At 57.1% G+C, this 16,620-nt stretch overlaps 2 protein-coding genes across 6 annotated transcripts in view; one reads left to right on the top strand and one right to left on the bottom strand.

The window, feature by feature from the left end:
- The first annotated feature begins 159 nt into the window (after positions 1 to 159).
- On the top strand, positions 160 to 10,939 carry STK25 (serine/threonine kinase 25). Of its 2 annotated transcripts, none has more exons than XM_005857686.2 (11): positions 160 to 376; positions 4,860 to 5,090; positions 5,740 to 5,796; positions 6,292 to 6,400; positions 7,130 to 7,287; positions 7,369 to 7,554; positions 7,881 to 8,026; positions 8,288 to 8,402; positions 8,572 to 8,643; positions 9,960 to 10,096; positions 10,359 to 10,939. In XM_005857686.2, the coding sequence occupies exons 1-11, from the start codon at positions 347 to 349 to the stop codon at positions 10,396 to 10,398; spliced, it is 1,281 nt and encodes a 426-aa protein (XP_005857748.1). In that variant the 5' UTR covers positions 160 to 346; the 3' UTR covers positions 10,399 to 10,939. The 2 variants fall into 2 exon arrangements, with proteins under 2 accessions (XP_005857748.1, XP_005857747.2); XM_005857685.2 differs by lacking the exon at positions 160 to 376 and adding an exon at positions 677 to 697.
- Positions 10,940 to 11,029: 90 nt separating this feature from the next.
- FARP2 (FERM, RhoGEF and pleckstrin domain protein 2) overlaps positions 11,030 to 16,620 on the bottom strand; it is a 92,827-nt gene continuing 87,236 nt past the window's right edge. For 2 of the 4 annotated variants that reach the window (XM_005857682.2, XM_005857680.2), the window contains 7 exons: positions 15,019 to 15,039; positions 14,726 to 14,808; positions 13,705 to 13,823; positions 13,296 to 13,459; positions 12,289 to 12,396; positions 11,925 to 12,076; positions 11,030 to 11,691 (listed from right to left, as the gene is read on the bottom strand). In XM_005857682.2, the coding sequence (XP_005857744.1) occupies positions 11,625 to 11,691; positions 11,925 to 12,076; positions 12,289 to 12,396; positions 13,296 to 13,459; positions 13,705 to 13,823; positions 14,726 to 14,808; positions 15,019 to 15,039 (714 nt within the window). In that variant the 3' untranslated portion in view covers positions 11,030 to 11,624. The remainder of the gene's footprint in view (positions 11,692 to 11,924; positions 12,077 to 12,288; positions 12,397 to 13,295; positions 13,460 to 13,704; positions 13,824 to 14,725; positions 14,809 to 15,018; positions 15,040 to 16,620) is intronic. The other 2 variants (XM_005857683.2, XM_005857681.2) reach the window with 1 other exon arrangement.

The raw sequence follows: 16,620 nt of genomic DNA on the forward strand, positions 1-16,620 counted from the left end.
AGGGCACCGGGGGCGGGGTCCGGTGCGGGGAAGCGGGCCTGAAAGCAGCGCCGGGCCGAGCCCTGAGGTGGGAAGGGCCTCAGGGATGCCCAGGGTGGGCAATGCCCGAGCTGCAGTGGGTTTCCCCCCCAGAGTCTTTGTCCCCCCCACCCTCCTCCAGTTTGTTCCCAGATGGTCGGAGGAGGGGGCGGCCGCCCGACCTGGCGGAGCCCGTGTGCGCTGAGAGGGATACTGAGCTGGCCTGCTCTCTCTCCAGTTGACTGAAGCGAGCGAGCCGGGTTCCAGAGCCTCAGGCGGAATCCAGGGCCTCCGGGGCTGCGGCGGATGGTCTGCGGGCCGCGCAGACATGGCTCACCTCAGGGGGTTTGCCAACCAGGTGAGGGTTGGTTCTGGGTTGTGAGCGCGCGTTCGCTGGGTCCCCTGGGACGAGAGCACCGCCTGCAGAGTCCGAGGTCCCGAAGGGGCACCTTTTGCACCTATAAGTATCTCTCCTACGTCTGGGGTTTCAGGGGAGCCCTCCCCTCCAGGGTGTGTGGGATGAAAGGAGGCCTTCAGGGGGAGCCTTGTGATGCGCGTGTGTGGGCAGAGTGGGGCGCAGTCCTCAGGGGCTGCTCGGGCGGGCACGGCTGGCTCGGCGGGGCTGGGGCAGCGTTTTGGAGGCAGAAGCCCCCAGGCCTCTGACCGGGAACCACTGGAGGTCAGTGGCAGGTGTGCAGAGACCTGTCTCAGGAACAGGGCGGGGCAGGGCGGGAACCTGGATCTGCTGGGACAGCGAAGGTCAGAGTCCACGCTGGAGGCTGGGCCTGGGCTGGAGGAGGGGCTCTGGGGGACCCCTCCCTGGTGGGCACTGAGAGAGGCTGCGAATGTGACTAAGCAGCTGTTGTGGACCAGTTGGCAGGGAGAGAAAGCCGAGGACCCCTGTGGGCATGGAGGGGAGGTGGAGAGGGCTGGTCTGCAGAACCATGTTTGCCCAGGCTGGGAGTGCTTACCTGGGCGAGGCCTTCTCTCTGCTGTCTTTCTTCTTTGGTTGATGGGTTCTTGTATTTTGTGGCACCGGCTGCCTCAGGGACCCTCTGTAGTGTGCCCTGAGTTTGCCTGGAATGAGGACCCGCTGCTGGTGCCAGGAAGGGGGGTGCGCATGGGGACTCGTGGTCTGTACCTCCTCCCTTTTTGTTATTTCAAGGCCAGTGTGATGTGATGCTGATTCGAAGTGGAGTAAACCATCTGGTGGCAGGTGTTCCTCTGGACGTGCTGGCTTGGGCTGATGCAGGCCAACTGCTGCATGTTGGGAGGACCTCTGAGAAAGGGAGTGCTCCTCCAGCTCGCACGTGTGGGGACCAATGCGAACAGCGTGCAGGAGGAGCAGGAGGCCTGTGTCGGTGCAGGAGGAGCAGGAGGCCTGTGTCTGTGCAGGAGGAGCAGGAGGCCCGTGTCTGTGCAGGAGGAGCAGGAGGCCTGTGTCTGTGCAGGAGGAGCAGGAGGCCCGTGTCTGTGCAGGAGGAGCAGGAGGCCTGTGTCTGTGCAGGAGGAGCAGGAGGCCTGTGTCCGTGTGCGGCCAGGAGGAGCAGGAGCCAGGGTTCAGCTCCAGACACAGGCAGGCTCCTTGGAGAAACCTGGAAGGCCACACGCAGTGTTGGGCAGGGTATCTGGGCCCAGCTGTGGTCACAGATGGGAACCAGGGCTTGCTGACTGATGCTAACGAACAGGTTTTTCATTCATATCTGACATTGTGTATTTGGTAAATTACATGACTAACGCTGGGAGAAACGTCTGCCTCCAGCTTGTTTTTAAGAGCTATAGGAATAGCTCCTGTGGGTTCCAAAATGAGAAATTGGAGCTGCGAGCTGCCTCTTACCCATGTGCTGATGGTGCTTGGTGCTCGGCCTGGGGTGTCCATTCAGATCCGGGAGGGAGGGCGGGTGCAGAGGAGCTGAGGAAGGAAGCCCCCTTTGTCCTTTCAGGGGCAGAGAGACTCAGCCTTTGTCAGTGATGGTTGTCACTGGACCTGTGGGGAGGTCCCCCACAGCCTGTGCTCCTACCCTGCCATTTCTCTTCACCGAGCTAGTGCCCACCTGCCTGCAGGGCCTGAGTGGCTGCCGGTGCTCACTGGGGACAGCTTGGCTCTTATTTTGTGGGGTGACGCTAACGGCAGGCACACTGCCACATGGTGTGCCCAGATCTGACAGCACCAGGCTGACTTGGAGAACAAGGGTCTTGACCGCCAGTTGGGTGACCTGAGTGATTGTCCAGACCATGTACATCGCCTAGAAGGGCAGCCTGGGCCCCAGACGGGGGAGCTGCTTGCCTTTCCTTCACCAAGGTTTGGGAATGGTTGTCCCTGTGATTGCTTGTAGGGTCAGTATCATAGTCTGGACTATTCCCGTCACACCCTGTCAGCTCAGTTGACTGACCTGCAGAGGTGGGGACGCAAAGAGTATGGGAGTTGAGGGTTGGGGGTCCCCCTTCCACATTGAGCTGGAACCCTGGCTTAGGGGTGCTCTGAATTCTGCTTGAGGCTGCCCGGCGTTTCCCTTGGGGGGCAGCGTGGATCAGATTCAGCTCTGGCCGGGTGTGCAGAGCGACACTTCTGAGCAGAGGGTGTGTTAGCAGTAGAGGCCTGAGAGTGGTTTGGGGGCTGGGGCTGAGAGCTAGAGGGGCAGTGGTGACGAGGGTGCTGCCAGGCCTCAGTCCCACCTCCTCTGGGTCTTAGGCCACCTTAGAAGGAGAGGACTGTCCTTGCAGTGACAGAGGTCGCAAGGTCAGGGCACCAGCTGGACTGCAATCACTGGACAGCTGGGTGTCTTACAGGGCTGCCCCAACATGAGCTGGGGCTGGGGGCAAGCCTTTGGGGCACCCGCTAAGGACTGTGGGAAGGCACTGTTTGGGTCAATGGGGGAGGAGCAGGCAGAGAGGGCCCTTTCTGGACTACATTCCACACGTGGCTAAGGCTGAGCAGGGTGTATTGAGGTTCCCCACCCAGGTCATGCTGATTGTCAAGTGGTCAGCGGTGTGGGCAATGCAGTGATGAGAGGCTGTTCTCTCCAGGGGGCGTTGGTTCTATCCATGACCCCATCTCCCTTCCTGAAGATGGCTGAGCAGCTGTGATTTGACGCCACACACCTGTTAGAACACGTGAAGCAGGAGAGAAGGGGCTGGGGCAGCCTGGCGTGAGGGACCTGCACTGCCCTCTGCTTTCACTGTCCTGCCCTTGACCTTGACTTGGGGGATTTCTGGCAGCGATTGGCTGCACGCTTCTGTGGCTGTTTCCTCCACATGCACTGGACTGCCATTTCCCGTGAGGGAGGGAGAAGGGCCTCATTCCTAACTGGCTGAGTCAAGGTGCCAGTGGACACCCATAGGGCTGCTTGAGGCACCTGCCTGTGGCTGCATCCCCTGGCTTTGTCCGGCCTGCCTTATTGGGGAGGGTTCTGAATTGAGACCCTGCTTCTGGCCCCCGGCCTCTGCAGTGCCTGCTTACCTGTCACCTGCAGCTCTCTTCTGGCTTGCCTGGTACCCAGAATCATCCAAGGTGTGTTCAGAGGGGTGGGCCTTCGTATGTCCCCTTCCTCCCTCCTGGTTAGGAACCCCAGGAAGGCAGGTAGCTGGTAGCTTCTGATTGACGTGGTCTCAGTCTGGGCCAGGCTGGAGCTCTGCCTGGGGGTGAGCCCAGGGTGAGCATGGGCCCTGAGAGGAGCACTCCCGCCCTGGGCCGGTGTCAGCACCTAGTGCAGCAGGTGTGGTTTTTGTCACTGCATTGGCCCTGGTGTGGGCGCTTTGGTGGGGTGGGGTGGCCTCTTCAGAGGGAGGTGTGCCCTGGGGCATTTGAGGTCTACGGGACTTGGGAACCTTTCTGCCTCTGTCCAGACAAGGCCGCTAAAGGACATGTGGGTCCTGGGCACCTGGCTCCCTTGTCACTGGGCTTGCAGGGCCAACCCTGGCTTTCTGAGAACATGGTCTGTGGTGGTGGGTGGAGTGTAACAGTCTCTGGAGCCCAGGAAGCCACGTGGGCAGGAGCTGGGGGATGCCCAGGATGGCCCTGGCCAGCTCTCTGGTGTTGCTGTCCTCCATGCAGCCCCCACACTGAGCCCTCTGAGCCCCTGATGCATTGAGGGTCCCAGCCCCTCTGCCAGCCCTGACCTGGGCACCATCTGCACTGGCAGCTCTGTACCTTTCCGGCCTTGTGTTTAAATCCGAGGGCCATGTGGGGCAGTTTGCTGTGATACTTGAGTGTCCAGGGTCAAGCTCCGTGCTGGTGTGAGGGTGCAGTGTCCTGAGGACTGCGTGGGGGTGGTGAAGGGAAGCCCTTTCTAAGGGGGTGTGGCTGCCAGGTGAGTTCATGCACGCTGGGTGTTTTGTTTAAGATAATTTTTTTAGAGTAGTTTTAGGTTTACAGGAAAATGAGTGAGAGGTCTGGTCACTGCCCGGGTGTTAGCATATTATTAATATCTTGCATTTGTGTGTTAACGTTTGTAAAAATTGATGAGTCAATGTGGATACATTATTCACTATGCCCATGGTTTTCATGTGGTATTGTATCCTACAGGATGGTCTCACTGCCTAAAATCCTTATGCTCCCCCTACTTTTAACCCATCACTGTACCTCACTTGGTCCTCCCCACCGGTGGGGGTGGGCAGCGGGTGTGAGCTTTGTGGCCCCTCCACCTGCTCCACACCTCCATCCCTTGGCTGGAGCCAGGCCTCTGTGCTCTCTGAGGATCTCCTTGTGGAGGGTGCATTTTGGTTTCCTGAAACAAAAGGGATGAAAGAGGAAACTCAAAAAGAACCTGGGTGAGCTCCTGTCTGCTGCTGGCACATGGGAGCCCTGCCCTGACGGGGCTGCCCTCCCTGTGTCCCTGCAGCACTCGCGTGTGGACCCCGAGGAGCTCTTTACCAAGCTGGACCGCATTGGCAAGGGCTCCTTCGGGGAGGTGTTCAAGGGCATCGACAACCGCACCAAGGAGGTGGTGGCCATCAAGATCATCGACCTGGAGGAGGCCGAGGACGAGATCGAGGACATCCAGCAGGAGATCACTGTGCTCAGCCAGTGTGACAGCCCCTACATCACCCGATACTTCGGCTCCTACCTGAAGGTGTCTGGGGGCGGGGCCCGTGCTCAGGTGGATGCCCAGGGTTCCCTGGGGCTGGGGCTAAACCCAACAGTCTCTGCACCTGCCCCCATATTGGAACAACAGGGAGGAGAGGCATGGCCTGACAGCGAGCATGGACACAGCTTCACAGTTGAGCAGGCCCCCAAAACAACAGCCCAGAGGGCCAGGCAGGTGTTTGGGAGACTCCTGTCTCATCCTGAGGGGGAGCCCTGGGAGAGGCAGGGCCTGAGTGGAGTCTGCAGAGTCTGAATGGGCTGTATGACTCCCTGGCTGGGGTAGCCCCAATGGGAGGGCGTTTATGAGGTCCTGTAGTAGAGAGTGCCAGCTCGGGGACCTGCCCAGGGCACACAGTGTGTGGATACATCGAGGTCAAGTGCTAGCTGGGCAGCCGTCTTCCCAGCCAAGTTTTTGATGGCCTGTTGCAGAGTAGACTTGGCTACTTGTCTGAGCACATATTCCATCTGCAAAGCTGCTGTCATAGGAGTGTGATGGGAGGGGAGCCGGGTGAGGCTGCTGGATCCCTTTCTTGAAGGGTTCCCCACAGGCCGGAGCCCTGCCTGGGAGTGTGTCATGGGGCCTGGGGTGCTCCCTGCTGACTACCACATACTGACAGGCATTTCTCTGGTCCCAGAGCACAAAGCTGTGGATTATCATGGAGTACCTGGGCGGCGGCTCCGCACTGGACCTGGTGAGGTGTAGGCCGAAACGGTGGGCAGCTTGCGAGGGGCAGGACCAGACAAAAGGTTGCCATGGGGTTGTCCCAGCTGTGTCCCTAGACTCCTGTGGGCCTCCTTTCCTACGCTATCTTGGTGTATTAAGTCCCCACTGGTGGGTGTTGAGGGTCCTGGGCATTTTCTGGCCTGGGGAGGAGGCAGGAGGGTTAGTGTCCCCAGTCATACAGGCGTAGAATGTGGCTGGGACCCCATTTTCATCTGTTACCTTTACAGTGAAGGTGAAGGTATTGTATGTTCTCTAAAAACAGCCTCTTGACCCACACCGGAAACTTCATTTTATTTCCAAAGTAGTTAATGGAGTAGGGAGCCCCACTATGCACAGGGTCACCCTCCCCTGGTGGCGAGGCGGTTGAGCCGGGGCCTTGGTGACAGTCTGGGGTGGTGTGGAAGGAAGGGCAGATTGGCCTTGGTGGAGGGAGTCTGAGGCCCTGCTGTCCGTCTGTGCACAGCTGAAACCGGGCCCCCTGGAGGAGACCTACATCGCCACGATCCTGAGGGAGATTCTGAAGGGCCTGGACTACCTGCACTCGGAGCGCAAGATCCACAGAGACATCAAAGGTCCCTCAGGGCATGGCTCCTGCCTGGGCCCCTGAGCTCCGTGACCCTAGAAAGACCAGGGCATGGGGTGGCAGGTTGATATGGGCATGTGGATGGTGGTGCCAGGCATCTGGGATGCGGGGACCCTTGTAACCCAGTCAGTGCCCACTGGATCCTGAGCACAGCCATCAGCTCGGTTGCCAGAAAACAGCCAGTAACTGGTAGAACTTTCTTAGCACCATATTTCTGTATGGCAAAAACACCTACTGTGCGCCTAGTGTAAGAAGGGACCCTATTTAAGCCAGAAGTGTACTTCTTTGTGTCAGGTGTGGGCTGGCCCTACTGAGTGTCCCTAGGAGGGATGTGGCTAAGAGGCTGACTGGAGACTGGTGGAGTGAGGGGAAAGCTCTGCCTGTTGGGCGGTTGGGAGAAAAAGGCAATTGCTGTGTTTTTGGGATCTGTCATAAAAGGCAAACTATAGCAGGGTCCTGGAGCTTGGGGCTGGGGGCTGCACACGGTGGGCCCCTAGCTTGCTGATACTGCCCCATGGCCTTGAGTCTGAGGGTGGACAGATTGGTCCCATCTCTAGCCTGCTGGATGGAGGAGAGACAAGATGAGGTCTCAGGGACAGCTCTGCTGGTGTCCCCAGGAGACCAGGTGGCTGCCAGCAGGCGCGTCTTTTGCAGCTGCACATAGGCTGGGCGTGTGTGTGGCTCAAAGGGTGACGCCCTGCCGTCCTGTGTTGGGCAGCTGCCAACGTGCTGCTCTCAGAGCAAGGTGACGTGAAGCTGGCAGACTTCGGGGTGGCGGGGCAGCTCACGGACACGCAGATCAAGAGGAACACATTTGTGGGCACCCCCTTCTGGATGGCACCCGAAGTCATCAAGCAGTCAGCCTATGACTTCAAGGTGGGCACGGCAGGCATGAGGGTGGCTGCAGCAGGGTTCAGGGTGCCCCTGGTGGCAACTGTCCTGTGTGGCTCTGTCCAGGCCGACATTTGGTCGCTGGGGATCACAGCCATCGAGCTGGCCAAGGGTGAGCCTCCGAACTCTGACCTCCACCCCATGCGCGTCCTGTTCCTGATCCCCAAGAACAGCCCGCCCACGCTGGAGGGCCACCACAGCAAGCCTTTCAAGGAGTTTGTGGAGGCCTGCCTTAACAAGGACCCCCGCTTCGTAAGCTTCAGGCCCCTGGCTGCATGGGGTGGGCTAGGACAGTTCCAGCCCTCTGGGAAGGTCTGGTGGGAATGGGAGGTGACAGGGCCCTAGGCCCCGCCTAATTCAGGGTCTGGGGAAGCTCTTGGAGGGTTTTGGCCCGGGGCAGATAGTGGAGCCCAGCCCCAGCTTCCTGGTTGCCTCCCCCCGGAACCCCTCACGGTCCTGTCAGAGAGCTTGATGGCCAGGCCCATTCCCAGCCTGGCTGGCTGGAGTCCAAGCTCCAGGAGTTTAAAGGATGAGCCCAGCCAGCCCTCACCCAGTGATGCCTGCCCATTGCCCTGCAGCGGCCCACCGCCAAAGAGCTCCTGAAGCACAAGTTCATCACACGATACACCAGGAAGACCTCCTTCCTGACCGAGCTCATCGACCGCTACAAGCGCTGGAAGTCTGAGGGGCACGGCGAGGAGTCAAGCTCCGAGGACTCGGACATGTAGGCCTGCTTGTCACGCAGGGCGTCTGCCCTGGGCTGTGACATGCAAGGGGTCCCTGCTCCAGGGCGGGAACTTGGGTGCTGGTTTCTGAGGACCTTTGTGGTCACCTGGCTCCTGCAGTCTGAGCAAGGCCCTACCCAGCATTTAGGGCCGTGAGGATGCCTCGGAAAGTAGTGGGGTGGGGGTGCTGAGAGGTGTGTGCTTGGGATCCCCCTGAATCCTGGCCCTCAGGGCCCTCTTGACTTCACTCTCCTCTGCAGTGATGGAGATGCTGAGGACGGAGAACAGGGCCCCATCTGGACGTTCCCCCCAACCATCCGGCCGAGCCCACACAGCAAGCTGCACAAGGGGACAGCCCTGCATGGCCCCCAGAAGGTGCAGTCCCCCAGGCCCTGGCCCTGCATGTGCTGGGAGGGTGCCTTGTGCTTCTCACATTCTGCATCTCTCACGGAGGCTAGAAATGGGGCCAGGGTGGAGCACACCTGCCCCGGGAATCCACTTGCCTCTCTGCCCTGTTCACCTCGCTGTGGCCTTGCTTTTGCAGACTGTGGAGTCCGTCAAGAGGCAGCCGCGGTCCCAGTGCCTGTCCACGCTGGTCCGGCCTGTCTTCGGAGAGGTGAGGGCTAGACTGGGGGTTCTGTGGGGCATGGGGCTGCAGTGCCCAGTACACAGGGTTCCAGGTCCTTTGGAGTTCACAGTGCTTTAATTCTTGGCCAGGCTTTGTAGCAGAAGGACTAGGAACAGCTGAGACTGGTTGCCCTAACATGGCCCTCTCAAGTTCCCTGGCCTGCCCTTGTCCCGCCTGGGGTCCCAGGATGGCTTTGAACTGCAAACATACGGGATGACCAGAAGCATCTTGAGGCCTAGTTCTTGCTTCATGGTGATTGATCCTGTATCTGTGTCATCTGCTGATGGGAGTAGGATGCAGCTGAGAGCCCCCAGAGTGGCCAGTTTCTACCCCAGAGTGAAGGCAGCACCTGGAATCCAGGGAGGGGGACAGGATGCAGCAGAGTCTTCCCGAGGAAGGTGGGGGCGTCTGAGCAGGGCAGGCACGCTTCTAGCCCCTGAAGCCTGGAATTCGAGGGGAGGAGGTTGGATGGAGCTGGTTGTCATGGACCCTGCGGGAAATTATGAGCTCAGCTTGAATACTTGGATTAGAAGCTGGGCCCCACGTGGGGTAGGAACTGGGGAGTTGACAGGTGTTGGAGAGAAGGGCGGGACTACCATATCCCAAGCTGCTTGGAGCACGTGTGTGTGTGTGTGTGTGTGTGTGTGTGTGTGTGTGTGTGTTTATGGGGGGGATCTGTAGGCTGTTGCAGCCTCCACAGTGAGCCCAGTGGGGAGGCAGAGCCCCACCCAGGCTGGCAGGGGCACCCCTTAGGGGTCCTGATCCTGTAAGCTGGGCCTGAGGTCTGGGCTGCCTGGTGGGGGTGAACTGGCAGACATGCAGGCTCTTCCTCGTTTGTGTCAGGTGTCAGGGTGTGGCAGGGAGGGCCATGCTGACCTGTCCCCTAACGGCTCCTACCAGGTCAGTGGTTCCCACAGCTTGGGGCAGCGTGGAGGCTGAGGGGCGGCTACTGGTGCCCTCTCACCCTGAGGGTCAGCAGGCGGTCCGGCTGTGCAGAGCACTCTGGGAATTAGTTTCTGGGCTGTTTTCTCAAGTCCGTTGGACCTGAGGCCTGAGTGTCACTTACAGTTGGGAGGAAGTCCTGTGGTTAGCTGGGTCTACCAAAGCATGGGAGGCTGGCAGAGACACCCCTGTTGAGAACCAAGACCTGAGACTCTGAGGGGGGCAACCCCTGGTTGGACCCAGCCATCCTGGCTGTATGGTGGAAGGACCATGAGTGGGGCCCCCAAATGCAAGTCACAGGAGAGAGCCTGAGAAGCCTTCAGCGTGAGCCTCTGACCAGGCGCATGGTGGTCTGTCCACAGCTCAAAGAGAAGCACAGGCAGAGCGGCGGGGGTGTGGGGGCTCTGGAGGAGCTGGAGAACGCCTTCAGCCTGGCCGAGGAGTCCTGCCCCGGCATCTCTGACAAGCTGATGGCTCACCTGGTGGAGCGGGTGCAGAGGTGAGGGGGAGCTGGGGTGGGACCCCAGGACGGGCTATAGGGGTCACTTTGGAAGAGGCTCTCTGTCTCTCTTCCTTTCTGTTTTGTAGCTTCAGGGCTGGAGAGAGGAGGGTGGCGTTTCCTGCCAATAGTGGGCTACAATGGGAGGTGCCCCCATCCCCTCCCAGGCTGCTCTGTGTTGCTGACCTCAGCCCACGCCACCTGGTGGCTTCCTGTGGGCCTGCACTGGAGCCAGGGTAGTGACAGGGCCTCTCTCCTCTAGGTTTTCACACAACAGAAACCACCTGCCGTCTGCCCGCTAACGCTGCTGTTTGTGCAGAGGGGAGAGAAGGGTCTTGTTTTGAGCTCTGTACGGACTGTGCTGACTTGGAACCCCTTGTGGGACAAGGCCCTCCACCCTGTGCTGAGGGCTGTCTGCTTCCATTTCCTCCTGGCCTGGCTGAGGTTACCTGGCAGCAAAGACTCATGGAGAATTGTGCAGCCCTGGAGGCGGCAGGTGCAGCCTCCTCAACTCCCCTTGGCAGAGCCGTCCCCTCCTTGGACTCACGGGATGGCAGCCACTGGAACTGAAGGTGGGGAAGCTGTTGGGCAGATGAGCCTTCTCCCCCACTCACCAGGCCCCCGCCCCCACCCAGGGCCCACGTTGGCCCACAGTGGTTGTACATTTGCCTTGTGGTGTTGGATCGGGTACTGTGTCTTCTCATAAGTACGAGTGTCAGCCAGAATGTTTTTTGTTTAAGAAAACCGAACTTCCTTGTTTCCCCTTATACTCTGAGGTTAAGGTGTTAGTTTTCATAGGACATTGAGAGGCTTCTGCCACTTTCAATAAAGACCTGAAATGAAGACGTACTGGTGGTGGGTGGGGATCTAAGCCAGGCAAGGTCTCGACAGCCCTGTCTCCCCCTTGGAGTGACCCGAGACTGAGCAGGCGGGTGCAGAAAGATGCCCTTTATTTTCAGCCACACACACATAAGCAGGTGCATGTCTACTTCCACTCGTTAAGAAATACTGGGTACTAATAAATTAGAGGCCCTTGCCCTCCCAGGGCCATAAGGAACTTTGGTTTCCACTTCTCCAGAGGTATGTGGGTGGGCACCAGAGTGGCTTATGCTGGACTTTTGTGCAGCTGTGACCTGAGGCCTGTGCCACACCCCTGGTTGACCCAGACTGAAGGACAGGGCAGCCAGGCCTGTGTACAGCAGTGAGTGATTCGGGGCCACCCTAGTTCCTGCTCAAAGCCCTTTCTCAGCAGGGCCCTGTTCTAGAAGAGGAGAGGGCAGGCGAGCACCAGCTTGGTGGCCACCCTGGAGCTGGGCCTGCATTTTCACTTTGGTGTTCTTGCCAGGGCCCCACAGGGCCAGGGGACTGCACTGGGTCTTCAGGAGGACAGTGTCCTTCCCAGATGTCACAGTGAGGCCCACCCATACAGCTGATCCATGGTTGGGAAGACTCGGGATGAGCAGTCGTGGGGCCTGTGCTGACTGTGCTTTGCTTCCTGGGCGCTGTCCTCATCCAGGCAGAATGGGCTTCATGCCTCCTCGGGGCCCCCAGCCTTCCCGGGCGAGCTGCTGGCTCTCTCAATCACCTCCATCCACCTGCAGAAGGGGTTGTCCCATCAGAAAGCCCAGGATGCCCGCTTGGGAAGCAGGGCACTTTCTGGCCATCTGACAGGGCTTGTGCTCAAATACCTTCCCAAGATACGGAGTGAATGGGACAAGACGAGGGCCAGTGAAAACCCAGAAAGCCATGCGCAGCCCTCTTCCCAACACCAGGAACTTGCCTCCAGCCCCCAGCGGGAGCAGGGGAACCAGGCAGTCCACACAGTTACCTCCCAAATGTGTACTTGCTCTCGGCCCGGAAGAAGTAAACATGAGATTTGAACTGCAGCTTGAAGACATGCTCCTTGTGGATGCCGTCAGCCTCCCTGGGGATGCTCACACTGTAGCCCAGCAGCGGGAGGCTAGCCAGGGGATAGTCATCCTAGAAGGTAGCACGGCTCCATGGGCATTCCCCAGCCACCTCTCCTCTCCTCCCCTCCCCTCCTCTCCCCTCCCCTCCTGTGGCAGTAGGGTCACACAGGCCCAGAGGCCCTGGGGGAGGGTAAGGAGATTCTGAAGTGAGAGAGAAGGGCATGGTGGGCCCTCCTCTAGCACCATGGGCAGGCTACCCCGGGCCCTGGTAAACACTCCTACCTGATGTGTTTTGTAGAAGAACAAGCAGAAATTGGTGAAGACCACCCAGAGCTTCTGCCAGCCATTACTGTTTTTGAACTTTCTTAGCAGATACCCTGAAAGCTGGTTCTAAAAGGAAAAAGCAAAAGTGCATTAGTTAAGGTCCCAAGACTGCCGCCCATCAGAGCAATCACCCCCCTGGCTCCATCCTCTTGGGATCTCCTGGGAGCAGGTGTGCTCCCCAAGAATACAGCCAGCCCCCCCCCCCCCCCCCCCCCCCCCCGCCCCCGGGGGGGGGGGGGGGGGGGGGGGGGGGACAAATGCCTAGCATGAAGTGAGGATGCTGTAATAGACCATGTGCAGCCAAGTCTAGAAGGTTCTTTCACATGCTGGGTGAGGGCAGGGATGTAACCCCAGCCCAAGCAGGTATCCACTGGGCAGCCTTAGGACTGAGCCGCTCTTGTGCTGATAAGTTGGGAGCCCTGGCCCAGGGCTGACCCCTCTCTGCAGTGCCCCCTCCTTTTGCACCTCCCTCCCTCCTGCTGGTACCACACTTCTTTCCTGTGCCCTCACCCTGAGGGACACGGGTTCTGAGCACATCTGCGGCCTTCACCACCCAAGCGGCACCCACAGGACAGCACAGATGGCTGAGTTGCTCAAGTCAGGGGACACTCCTGTTCACAGGCACCCCTGACTGGTGAGGGGGGGGCGGGGGCTCCTGGAGACAGGCCCTTTCGAGAGCACTCTGGAGACAACCAGTTTCCCTGGTCTTCCCAGCACACGGGGCTCTGAGTTTTCCTCACTGGGTTGCTCAAGTCCTGAGGGTGACTGTCACTCCACAGCTCTGGCAAAAACCCTGGGCTGCTGTGCCTGAGGGGACTTTTCCAAACCAATTTCCTGCCCGAAGAGAGCAGGAGGCAGCTCGCCGTGGCCTGGCCCAGTCCTGCCCTGCTGCCTGCGATCCCCAGGGTCCCTTACCCGCAGCAAGCACAAGCCGAGAGGGTGCTTGTGCCAGTTACACCTCGTACCTCAACGGCTGCACTGTGGTCAGCTCTGGAGACACTGGTGTTCCGGTACCAGCACACGTGCACCGTGGTGTTGGCCCGGTGCTGGCCCTGCCCCTCCGAGGAGCTGTGGGGACCATGTGCATCATCTTCTGACTCCTGCTCCAGGGAGACTTCATCGGAGGGTCCTGGGGGAGAAATCAGGCATCTGCTCAGAGGGGACAGGACCACACTGGCGAATGGAGCCCTGAGAGCAGGGGAGCTATCCCTGTGCCCAGGCCAAGAGCAAAACCACCTGGGCTTCTGCCGGAAGAGCTTGCCCTTCCGCCTGGAACCTTGTATCAGAGCACATGGGCTTAGTGGGCAGGATGTGACCGAGGAAACCGGCTTATAGGAAAGCTTCCTCAGTCAGGGGGTCTCGGCCAGAACTCACTGCGGGGAGGAACGCACACCGCGCTGCCTGGCAGAGCCAGGGTCATGTTGCCACCGCTCTTTGCCGCTTCAATGGCATTGTTCAGGTCATGCATCCACTTCTCCTTTTCCAGCTCAGTGCTGTGGGGAGAGGCAGGGGCGGGAGGGAGGGCTGAGGCTCAGAGCTGGCCCTCAGGGCCCGCACAATCTCTCAGAGGGGACAGGAGTGCGGGATGCCTGTCTCAGGGTTCAAAGGATGGTCCAGAGTGCTGCTGGTGGCCCAGCCTGCATCCCTCTGTGGGCTGCCAGGGGCAGGAGGAGGGAGGGCAGCACCTTGGTGTGGACTGGAGTTCTGTCCCTCTGTGGGCTGCCAGGGGCAGGAGGGAGGGCAGCACCTTGGTGTGGACTGGAGTTCTCTACGGGGTAGTCTGTTCCTTAAACAGGGTTTAAAGTCTCAGATACAAGATTGGTTGCTTCCTGGATCATTATTTCCTGGTGGGAGCTAGTGGGTGCCTGCCTGAGAGAGGGAGAAACTGGCTGGAGTCACCTGGCTCCTCCAGGGGAGGGACAGCACAGCATGGTGCCGATAGAGGTCAGGCTGCCCCTCCTTTGTTGATCTGATGTCCAATAGGGGAAAGTGGCCATTTGCCCCTGAGCTGTGGCCCATCAGCCTCACTGCACAGCCAGGGGCTAGGATGCAGGTGAGGAGGGCCCCAGCCTGGCCGCTCTGTCGTTCTCCCACTAACCCGCTGGCACTGCCCCTTAACTTGAGTGTGCCAAAGAGCTTGTGCCCCTGGAGACCGATAGTCTTCGCAGGTCTGTTCTTGTCAAGGGCAGGAAGCAGCTTGGCAGTGCCATGGCCAGTCTGTGGAGACGTTCTCTGGCTCCCTACCACTGGAGAAGCAGTGCTCAAGGGGCACACATCACTCCTGACTGTGGGAATGACTCTCTCATCACTCGGAGGGAACTCTGGCTCATGGCAGGGGAGCCCCTACTCATGGGCTCGCAGGGCCCACTGGGATGCAGATGTGAAAGGCTCTTACCTGGCTGCCACCATGATTGTTTTTTGAGCTGCATAAATAGTAAAACAGTGTGGAACAGACCACTCACTCTTGCTTTCTTCTACCTGTGGGTGGGAGAAGAGATAGAAGTCTGGACCAGGAGCAGGGCTGGCTGACACAAGCTTGAAGCACAACACAGGTAATGTGAAAATTCTGTGCTGTCCAAGTCTACGCTGACTCTACAAGGGGCTATGGGAGGCATGAGGGGTCCCCACAACATGGCACTTGCCACCCAGGTGGGTAAGCTGTGGGCCACAGGGCACCCAACTACTCACCGGTGGGTCCAGTACTATTAGCTGAAAATCAAGCACAGGAGAAAGTGTTGAGCATTATCATTATTAAGTATGGAGTTGGACAATTCATTTTATAAACTTGGTACCAAAACCTAACAAAGTTAGATTCAAAGAAAAACCTATACAGAGTAATCTCAGCTATAAATGACTAAACGAAATAACTTTAAAATATTCCTACTCAAGCCTAAAAGCAGACAAATTATCCTGTGACCAAGTAAGGTTGTTCTAGGAATGGAAGGATGGTTTGACCCTAGGAGGTGATAAAAGCAATAACTGTCACAACGTCAAAGGGAAAATAGTGATCATTTCTCTAAATGCTCAAAAGAACTTTGCTGAAGTCCATCATGTTATTTCTGATAATATTTCTTAGAATCAGAAAGAAACTGTTAACATGATAAAGGTTCTCTTTCTCAAGCCAAGAGTCATCATCCTTCCCTAGGTTCAGCCAAGTTACAGATCATCCCGTAGAAGAGACAGCTTCCCTGTGCAGGGCCTACAGGATGTCAACCACTGAGCCTTACATTGAACATAAATCTAAAATTAAGATGAGCAATGACCAGCAGGAGAAGGTTGTCAAGATGTTAGTATTCCCCCAAGTTAATATGTAATTTTACAGTTAATTGCCATATATCATTTCCATCAACAACAGACCGCATAGATGACAGTGGTCCTATGAGATTATAATAGAACTGAAAAATTCTTATCACCTAGTGATGTAGTGGTCATAATGTCCTAGCACAACACATTACTCATGAGTTTGCGGTGATACTGGTGTAAACAAACCTGCCACCAGTCATATAAAAGTATAGTAATACAGTTATGTAAGGTATGTAGTACTTAATAAACTACTATGTCACTGGTTTATGTATTTACCGTAATTTTCATCATTGTTTTAGCGTGTACTCTTTTGATGATTAAAAAGCAGTTTATTGTAAAACAGCTGTGTTACATCAGCGGCATCCTCATATATCTTGTGTTTACCGTGTCATCCTTGATGTCATCATTTTCTCTTGTGCTTGATTAAAATCATGTTTTATAAATTGAGTGTAGCCTCAGTGTACAGGGTTTATAAAGTCTACAGTTGTGTGCAGTGATGTCCCAGACCCTCATGTCCACTCACTACCCACTGACTCACCCAGAGCAACTTGCAGTCCTACAATCTCCATTCACGGTAAGTGCTCTATTCAGTTATACCATTTTTAATATTTTTTTCCACTTTCATTTTTTGTAGTATTCCCCCAAGTATTTTTATATTTATAGTATTTTTATAGTATCTTTTCTATGTTTAGATACACAAATAACATTGTGTTATAGTTGCACAGCCTAGGTGTGTAGTGGGCTGAACCACTTAAGTTTGTGCAGGTGTGGTCTGATATTCACACGACAAAATCACAGCATGGCACATTTCCCAAATGTATAGCCCTGTCATTATATGGCATATGACTGCAATGCAATTTCAAGAGAAATCTCAATGGTGTTTTTTTGAAGGAATTTGTCCAAATTATTCAAAAATTTACTGGAAGAATTAAATACTTGAGAATAGCAAAAAATTTTTTTAAAAAGGAGGACAAATGAGGGATGAAA

Source organism: Myotis brandtii, unplaced genomic scaffold, assembly GCF_000412655.1.
Source record: "Myotis brandtii unplaced genomic scaffold, ASM41265v1 scaffold112, whole genome shotgun sequence".
Classification (NCBI taxonomy): domain Eukaryota; kingdom Metazoa; phylum Chordata; class Mammalia; order Chiroptera; family Vespertilionidae; genus Myotis; species Myotis brandtii.

Coding starts and splice junctions, on each gene's coding strand:
- STK25 (XM_005857686.2), top strand. CDS start 347: ATGGCTCACCTCAGGGGGTTTGCCAACCAG. Junction 8,644..9,959: donor TCCGGCCTGTCTTCGGAGAG/GTGAGGGCTAGA, acceptor GTCTGTCCACAG/CTCAAAGAGAAGCACAGGCA. Junction 10,097..10,358: donor CTGGTGGAGCGGGTGCAGAG/GTGAGGGGGAGC, acceptor TCTCTCCTCTAG/GTTTTCACACAACAGAAACC.